The sequence below is a fragment of the Fukomys damarensis genome, unplaced genomic scaffold, assembly GCF_012274545.1.
Source record: "Fukomys damarensis isolate Sample0158 unplaced genomic scaffold, DMR_v1.0_HiC HiC_scaffold_36, whole genome shotgun sequence".
Lineage (NCBI taxonomy): Eukaryota > Metazoa > Chordata > Mammalia > Rodentia > Bathyergidae > Fukomys > Fukomys damarensis.
Window position 1 is genome coordinate 12,943,007 of NW_022900948.1, and position 9,746 is coordinate 12,952,752.

A 9,746-nucleotide genomic window follows, 5' to 3' on the forward strand; every position below is an offset into this window, starting at 1 on the left:
CTTAATTTTATATGAAAAAAGGTTACAAGTGACTAATCTAGAAGGAAACCTAGAACTTGATGGTACCATGTTGTCACGGAAACAGAAGTAGATCAGAAATCAGGAGGCATGTATTCTATTTCAACTCAGCCATCAACTCCATTATACTTTCCACGTCACTGAGTTCTCACAGTGTCCCAGCCCCTGTGCTAGGCACTGGGAATTAAAAAACAAATATTAAACACAGCTTCCTGTGTAATGGAGCTCACATCTACTCTGGGCCCTTGAGCAAGAGCCTCCCATCCAGACAGCAACAGTGAGTGTCATTCTAGATCAAGGGTTATAATCTTGAGTAATTGAGCATTTGAAAAGCTAGAGTTCCTGGGCCAGGGATTTAGCTCAGCGGTTCAGTGGCCTGCCTTGCAAGTGCAAGGACCCAAGTTCAATCCCTGGTACCAAAAAAAAAAAAAAAAAAAAAAAAAAAAAAGAAAAGCTAGAGTTCCTGCCTTGCCTAAAGACTCAAATTCAAAATTTGAAAAATATTATGATAGTCAAACAAATCTATTCTATAGGCTAGATCACAAGGTGGAGTGTAGAGGGATGTCAGGCCATTGGAAGTGTGGTATTGGGACCCTGATAAACTCATAATCTAGAGTATTCTCTATTCCCTTTGGTTAATCTCACTCTTCATACCTTATATCCTGATCACTTTCTTCTGATGAGATACACTATGGGCACTGAATCTTCCCAAAGATGAACAATCTAAGAGAACCCCTACCTTCTATTAGCCCTAGAAATCCATTCCTCTCACCACATTTGGAATATAGCATAATTGGTAAATGGCCTAGAAATGATCTATCACTCATCAAGAGTGAGTCTCAGAGCTCTTGGCTTATTGCCTATAGGGATTGTTTCACACAAGTTGAGAGTCTGCTTGATATATGTACATAGAATCTTGGCTTGTTCCCAGAGACCCCTGGTGGTTTCCTACAAGCCAAGATTTGGGTCAGAGGCAGTTTTTGCAAGGAATAGTCACATTCCTACTCATGTTTATTTGACAAATCAAAGAGAAGAATAAATGAATTAGCCATTTCAGAAAATTGTGAGTTTGTTTTTTTCTCTTGGTTTTGGTGAGTGGGTACTAATAAATATGATTTGAGGGGTCTATTCCCTGAACTAATTTTCAGCCTTCTGTCATTAAAGCTTTAATCCTTTTGTTTAACTCATTTTGTTTTGATGTGTGTTTTCAAATGCAGATATCCCTTGAAAGGGCTACCTTATTTTTTCCAGCATTAGGCATTCTTAGGAAAAGAGCATAGAAACCAATGGTCATTTCTGATTACATGAATGAAATTTGGAGATTTGACCAGAATGAATGGGCCCACAAGATAGGTCATAGCACTAAATACTTTGATGGAAATTAGAGGACTAGGTTTGCGTTGAGGAGACCTCACAACCTCTTTATCCCATCCTGTTCAAACATTACTTCTCTGTGGCCTTACCTGTCCTGGCTTTGCCTCTTGTCTCCTTCCCATTCCTCTCCTGTAGAACTAAATGCTTAAACTTTTTATTACAACCTTGACAACAATATGTATCATATCATATTGTGATTGTGTAAAGGTCTCTTTCTCTGTCTCCAGACCTTAATGTATTAAGAAAGTGGAAACTATCTTATGTCCGTGGCACAAATTTAGTGCTTGGCATATCATTTAGTTATGCATTCATTTGAATTGACTTGGAGATCAAGTGGTCTTTAGGTTAGGCTCCTGTCATTTTATTTCTTTGGACAGTAGTAGCAAAGAGAGGCTGGGAGCTGGGCATGATAGTGCATGCATGTAATTCCAGCATAGGGGTGGCTGGGGCAGGAGAATAACAAGTTTGAGCCCTATTTGGGCAATTTAGCAAGACTATGTCTCAAAAAATAAAAAAGGTTGGGAATGTAGTTTAGTGGTACAGCATCCCTGGATTTGATCCTCATTATTGCAACAATAGCAACAGCAGCAGCAACAGTGGAGGACAAGGGCTGGGAAGAAGGTAAACTGGCCTTTTTAGCTCCTCTTTCTGCCTATTCTGACTTCTGGTATCCCACTAAACTCTGAGCAATGTGATGGTTAATTCTTTGGCTATAACACTGAGCTCTCTCCCATGATTCACAGCATAAAGTCTAGATGACTGAGTTCAGTACGTTTGGGGAACCTATACCTTTAGGAATAATTCTTAACTCCAGAATTCATGCAGGAGCAGTGGCTATCAACTCAAAAGAAGGGTTGGAGGATTTTGTTTGATTAATATGGAAGCAAGTATCTTTTTTGAGAAAAGTTTCTGTGACAGCTATAGTTGGAAGATCTTATTTGTTAGTGACTATGGAACCAGGCAATTCTACCTCTAGTTCTTTAGGAGGCCATAGGAATGTGGGGGTACCATTTGCCCTCTGTGTAGCTGGCCAGCCAGTATCATGGGCATTGTAGTCTGGGAGTGGGCACTGGTGACCCCGTCCAGGAAGCTAAGCGAAGTCTGTCAGCAGTGTTGATCTGAGTGGCAGAAGTAGATAGGTGTGACGTTAACCTGGTGTGCACTGAAGCAGTAGTAGGAGAATTAACTCTATTTTTGTTCCTGACAAACTACTACTTCTGTACCAAAATGGGGTTGGCCTTGGGGGATCTGTAAGTTAATTTATGCCTCACCAACATTAGGGAGAAAGACCTTGTCTCCTATAACCATTTGCCCCCTTTTCATGCTGTCAGGCTGCGAAAGGAAGATGACAGACATCATGACTCCTAAATAAAGTGTTAAGAACCAAATGATTTATCCCCCCCCCAAAAAAATACTTCTAGGAGAAAGGAGGACTAATACAAAGGATGACACACTATTGGAATTCCAGGCCCAACTGCAAGGAACTGGAAGTCTGGGGTGAGGCTAGAATTCATGATTCACTCAAATACCATTTAAGTGATTGGATGCTTGCTTTAAGATACTGGTTTCCATGTTTCTTTGACTTAGGGACTTTTCATGTCAGCAATAACAATGACACCGTAGTATTTTATAGTACTAAATACCAGTTTCTCATTTTAGCTTTATAATATTCCTGTGACACCCCAACACACACTTTACAGATGAGGAAACTAATGTACAGAGAGGTTAAGAACCTAATCCAAGATCACTGGTGAAGTAAAACCCAAACTTATATCTTCTGATCCTAAGCCCAGTAGCATGTAGTGTTTGCTCATGGCTTCATGTGGTTATACACAGAGCTCCCATCTTTGTTTAGTAAGTCATCCTTCTCTTTTGAGAGACAAACTTGAAAGAATAATAGGCATGTCTACCTCCTTATAGAGCCAAGAAGTTGAGGACTAATACCATATGCCAAGACAAAAACCGGAACACCCAATCCTTAAATGGTGGGGGTGGGGGTGGGTAAAGATAACCATCATCTCTGCCTCCATGGGTGGTTTAGGGAGTAGAGACAAGACTCATAGCAGGTCTGCATTCATCTTTCTGGAGAGCGGCAAAGCACGTTGGACCCCTCTGTGATGTCAGAAATTTCGAGCAAGCCACCATTGCTCAAGCAGTGACAGAATGCTTGACAGTCATTTACCATAGTTCTCTGAAGGATCCACAGTGGGCCAGGAAAGCTGACGTTGGGTAATGATTTGGCTTAGGGACTGTTAAATGGAGTTAAGAACACCAGGCTGAGCCTGAGCCTCGCCTCCTTCATCCTCAGTTGTGAACTCATTAGATGTGTGCCTTTGGCTGCCTGCTTCCTGGATCCAAACATGCTAAATGTTCTGGACAGTGACTATGCCTGTACTGCGCTACCTTATCCTGGAATTAGGGATAAAAAAATGCTTTTTTCCTCCAAATTTAGCGTACTTTCCATGGTTCTTTTTCAAAGAAGGATTTGAAACAAAAGGAAAAACCCTTTTTTCAGTGAGCATAGGCAAAGATGAACCAGCTGGATCTTCACCAGAAAAATGAAATGTGAAGGAAACATTCCGTGTCTTGTCTTTCATTGTGTGTGTGATTTGATCTATGGTGGTGAAGCTTTTATTTGTTCATTCCTGAGCCATACCCTAGTGCTGAATTTTGTGAAGATTTGAATAAGGAGTCACTCATTAACTTTATCTCATCCACCTCTCAATAACTGTTTCAATACTGATGACTGATGCCTTTGGTACTTGCCTAGAACACAAAAAACTTGATTTATTTATTCATAATCTAAAGGGAATCTAAGGAAAGAGAACTGAGTAGCTATAGCCTTTAAGGGCAAAGTTGGGAGACAGGGTTGATTCCTATAGTCTTAAAAGGTAATGTTCTTATTCCTGCTTGATGCTTGATTTAGATTAAACTTCCTGGTACTTTCTGATCTGAGTGCACTGTTTTCCTTTTTTACTAGCTACAGATTAAGAGTCAACCCAGGATCCAGGGGCATGTGCCAGTTTTGGAGGCCACACATTAGGCCATTCCAGGCAGCACTGTGGGCTAAGCCCAAGGTATCAGCCAGCAATAATTATTAGAAACAGACTGAAAAGAGCAGGGCAGGCTATTGCTGCCCACAGTGATCTCTGTTAAGCATCCTGGCAATATATAAGGGGAAGAAGCAGAGAACCAACCTTTCTAAACCTTGAGTGAGAAAATGAAGCGGTTGTTGCAAGAGTCAGAGGAAGAAATCATGGTCACCCTGGGACCTTCCTCCAAGCTTTCTCCAGAGAAAGTTAAGGCAGAGACTTTGTGTAGCTTCAAAAACAAGGCCTCAGGCCCTGCTGGATCCTTATTGGAGGACAACTCCCTGCTTTCTTGCTATGGGTCAGCAGCCTCAGTCACTGGTAGAGATAAAGATGGGGATCTGGTCCAGATTTGCAGCCTTGGGCAGCAGGCCAACAGCCAACTTCCTCTGGGTTCTACCTCCAGTGTTTCAGAGTCTGGTTCTCAGGATGTTTCATCTGCCAGCATTACCACAAGCTGTCAAGAGTCCTCAGAGAGAAGCCAAGCTAAGTCCCTTTTGTCCAGAGGCTCTGGCCAGGGTTGTAGCCAAGAACAGCGAGAGCCTTTGGAGGATGTAGTAGAATATATCATCAGAGAGCTGCAAGGCATCAGCCGTCTCCAGAGTGAGATTGCTGAGCTGCAGCAGCACTTGAGCCAAGTTCGAGGATCAGTGGATGAAGTGTCAAGCTGTGTTGACTCCGTACTGAGTGAAATAGAAGGCTTGCAAGTGGGCAACAGCTCCCTGACCAAGATGTGTGAGGGGGAAAAGGCTCCACAGCCCTGTGTGGGAAGACCCAATGAGGAAGCCATTCTGTACCTGTATGGACTTCCTGAACAAGAAGGGGAAAACACTATGGAACTGGTGGACAACTTTTTAGCTAAACATCTCTGTGTCAATGGCATACAGCGCAGCAAGTACATCAAAGAGGCTTACAGGGCAGGCGAGGCCCCTGCTCCAAGGCCTACTGTGGTGAAGCTTGCACATCTCAAGCACAGAGACTTTATCTTACAGAAGTCCATCCTCTTGCAGAGTGTAGGGGTTCAGGTTGCCAGCAAAGAACAAAGCTGGTCCCAGAGCTGTAAGAATCTACAAAAGGAGTCTATATCACTTTTGCAGCAACTTCAAAATCAGAATGAAAATTCTTTAAACCAGGATAAACCAGTTCTTCAGATGAAAACAGGGGACAGAGAACCCATAACAAGTTCATATCAGATGAGGGCTCAGAATCAACAAGGAGAACAGCAGGTTCCTGAGCAACAAAGTCCTTGCTTCCAACTCAAGAACAATTTGGCAAAGGAAAGTGATAAGTTTAAACCAGGGGCTGAAGTAATAGGAACTTCGGGAACATTCCAGGTTATCAGTGACAGCTGTGATAAATTAGCAGTGAGAAAGACTTCTCTATCTCCTCTCCATCAATTTAAAGAAGCTTCCCTAGTGTTAAACTCAAAAGAGGAAGATTCTGAGCAATCTCAGTTTTTCAAAAGTTGCAGCCAAGAATTTGAAGTATGTAAAGTAGCAAAATTAGAAAATGACTGCACAAGTAAGAGTGAGGCCAGCAGCTGCCTTTCGTTGCCTGGATTGCTAAAGACAGAAAGAATAAATGCAGAAGACAAGCTTCTAGGCTGTGAAGCTGGGCTTGATATCCTGAGTTCGAAGCAGTTAGAAGACCTTTTGGCAGACAAGTCTAGAAGGTTTGCCACTCTGAGCTCTGACAGCATGACGGAGGAAATGATCATAGGGCCTGATACTTTTAGTAATATGGTTCATATTGACTTGAATGAAGAGGAGGAATGTGCTGCTCAGGTCCTTAAGGATGTCTTTGACAAGTCCTCTTGTGTTCTGAGTAGCTTGCAGGAGGATGAGGATGTGGAAATCAAGTTTTATACAACTAAACTGGGCCGAGCAATTCACCATTTTCGTTCAGCTCTGCGGGGGGTGTTTCAGAAGTTGGAAAACAGTGGGTCCATCAGTCTTGAAGACCTGGAAAGCAATGAAAGTGGTTCCCAGTCAGAGAATAGTGACCGACTTCTTGGAACAATGAGTTCAAGGGTTGCCCAGGATTGCTCTGTGGAGAGCCCTGAAAGCCAAGGGAGTGAGAGCTTGCTCAGTATGATCTCTGGTGGAGCAGGCTTCTCTGTACAAGGCGACCAAACCCCTCAAGATCCAAGCAACTTCTCTCTTGCTTCTAACAACTCACCTCTTAGGTATTCATTACCCAGTATTGCTCTGGCCTCATGTCTGGGAAGCGAGACTTCTTCTAGGCCTGAATCTCCCAAGCAAGGCAGACTAAGTCTAGAGCAAGTGTGTGCAGAGACAATTTACCTCAACAAGTGCATCAATAATTTTAAGAATGTTCTACGAGAAAAAAGACTGAGGCAGAAAAAACTTTTACATGAGCTGGTACAGAAGGCAAACCATCTCTCAGTAGAAGACATGCTCTCAGGTATTCTGTCTCTATGTAACAGGGTCCCAGCTAGCTCAGTATAGATTCATCCAGACAGCATGGGGCCTGGCATGGTGGGTTTCTCAGTGATGGGGGAGGTCCACACTTGAATCAGCCTAAATTAGTTCAGCACCAGCCTTAAGCTAAGCCTGTAAAATTGGAGTGAAAGAGGATTCTAAAGCAATAGAATGGAAGTTACTATCTTTAGCTAGTTTCTAGTATACTGGGAAGAACAGTGTATAGGCATGGTGGCACATCGCTATAATCCCAGCACTCTAAGAAGCTGGGATAGGAGAACAAGCCTGAGCCCAGCCAGGTAACCCTGTCTCAAAGCAAAAAAAAAAAATTTTAAGGGCTGTGTATAATGCTCAGTGCAAAGACCCTGGTTCAGTCTCTAGAACAACAACAACAACAACAAAAGTGCCTTTTCAAAAGATAGAGGAATATCTGGATAGAAGTAGAAGTTTGCAGCTGGAAGACTTTAAGATACCTCAGATATAAAGTAGGTGTGGGAACAGGAAGCAAGAATGGGAGATGAGGCATATTTTCACATGGGTCCTAGAACAACCAAGAATCCTATATTACATTTCAAAATTATTCTTTCTGGCTTTCTTGTTGTGATAGGATTGTCATTTTCTCAATGGCTGATGAGATTTCCCTATCACAGCCTGTCATCTTCTAGTCTTGGCCTTGCCAACACAACCTTATTTCCAACTGGAGGAGCCAGGAGTTGCTTAGAGTAGCGATTCTTTACAAAAGCCCAGCATACATTTCATGTCCTACACTTTTTCTTCTCCACCTAAAGGCTGCTTACATGAGAATTAAAGAAATGGAGTGTGTTTTCACTACAGGATCTGAGAGAACTTTTTCTAGGTGGCATGGACATATGTAGCTTTAAATTTCTTCTCCCAATCAAAATTAAATTTATTCAAAGAGCATATGCTATATTCATCCAGTTTTAAATGTAAATGGGGTTGTCCCCTTTTGCATTTAACCTGGTTAATTTTCTAAGACAAAGCTAAAATTATGAAGCATACTATGTTGGCAAAGTTGTGAGGGAACCGGCACTCATACAAAGCTGGCAGGATGGAAATGTAGATAGGTGTAACCTCTAAGGAAAGTGATTGGCAAAATTATCAACATTACTAATATATATACCTTTTTGAGCCCTCAGCACCACTTCCAGAAATGAATCCTGCAGACACATTTTCACATGTGGAAGTGACATGTGTACAAGGCTATTTTTCAAAGCATTGTTTTTAATAGTAAGGATTGAAACCGGTCTAAATGTTCATCAAATACTGAAATACTGGTTAAATAAATTATTGGCTTGTCCATAAAATAGAATACAGAGCTATAAAAAGAGTGAGATAGCTCTTTACTGAAATGGAAAAAAAACCCTAAAATATGTTGATATTGAAAAAGTATAGGCAAACAGTATATATAAAATGTTTTTATTTGTATAAAAGGGAACGATAAAGAATATATTTTGAGAAATGCATCCTTAGTGATTTCATTTTATGTAAACATCAAGGTGTGCTTACACAAACATAGATCATATAGGTCGCTATATACATAGGCCAGTGGTAGTGAACCTATGGCACATGTGTTGTTTTTCTTTTAAGACAAAAGATGTTAATGTACGAGTTGTTTTATCTAAACCAAAACTTCAGTATTCAGATTTAATTGCAGTGTTGGCATTTTGTGGTAAATAAGTTGGTTTGGGCTTATAGTTTGAGCACTTGTCTCTGAAAGATTCACCACAGGGATATATGATATAAACATATCGTTGACATATGTTGTTAACTGTATGTCATTGTGTGGAGTGAGACTGTGGGTGGTTACCCATAGGGAAAGTTATTAGGTGGAAAAACTAATGGGATTCTAGTTTTCATTCTTTGTTTTGTTTCATTTTTGGAATATGCCAGGTACTGTCTTAACTACTGTCATGTACATTATGTAAAGTTCAATTCTTTCTACCACTTCACAGAATAGCTTTTGTAAAGGTCATCAGATGACTACCATTATGCCATACTAACAGTTCATTTTCAGTCCTCCTCTGTCAGCAATGACACAATTGGTGATCACTTCTTTTTATTATAACAACTTTAATGAGTTATAATTCACATACCATAAAATTTGTTCTTATGGTCTGTCAAATGTGGGTAGTTGAATACTTTCTTTGTATAGTCACATAGTTATGCAACCATCACCATTTTCTAATACAGGAACATTTTCATTATCCTATAGAAAATCCTTACCCGTTAGCAGTCACTGTCCTTTTCCTTCAGCTCTGACAGCTACTAATCTACTTTATTTCTATGGATCTGCATTTTCTATACAGTTTCATACAATAATATGACACTTTGGTGTCTCACTTCTTCACATAGCATAATGCTCTAAAAGTTTACCAATGATATAGCAAATATTAGTACTTCATTACTTTATGTGGCTGAATATTTCATTAGGTGGACATTTTATTTCTACATCAGTTGGTCATTTGGAGGATTGTTACTACTACTTTTTGACTCATGAATAATGATGCTGTGAACATTTAAGTACAACTTGTTGTGTAGAAATATACTTCCTATTTTTTTGATAATTAGTGGGTCGTATGATAGCTCTCTGTTAAACACTTTGAAGAGCTACCAGAATGTTTTCCAAAAATGGTTCTACTATTTTACATTCCAGCAACACACAAGAGGGTTCTAATTTCTCCATGTTATCAACGGCACTTAGAATTCTGTCTTTTTGATGGTAGTGACTCTAGTGGGTGTGAAGTGGTATCTCATCATGGTTTTGATTTGCAAAGTCCATAGTGACTGATTTTATATATATATA

The 9,746-nt window shown here is 40.6% G+C and overlaps 1 protein-coding gene across 12 annotated transcripts in view; it reads left to right on the plus strand.

Moving 5' to 3' along the window:
* Positions 1-9,746, plus strand: part of Unc13b (unc-13 homolog B) — a 214,574-nt gene that overhangs the window by 158,924 nt on the left and 45,904 nt on the right. For 5 of the 12 annotated variants that reach the window (XM_010619292.2, XM_010619296.3, XM_010619293.2 and 2 more), the window contains exon 1: positions 4,457-6,905. The exons of 6 other annotated variants lie outside the window; for them this stretch is intronic. In XM_010619292.2, coding sequence (XP_010617594.1) covers positions 4,613-6,905 — 2,293 coding nt within the window. In that variant the 5' untranslated portion in view covers positions 4,457-4,612. Of the gene's footprint in view, positions 1-4,451; positions 6,906-9,746 lie in introns of those variants that run through there. One more of the 12 variants, XM_033758978.1, reaches the window with a different exon arrangement.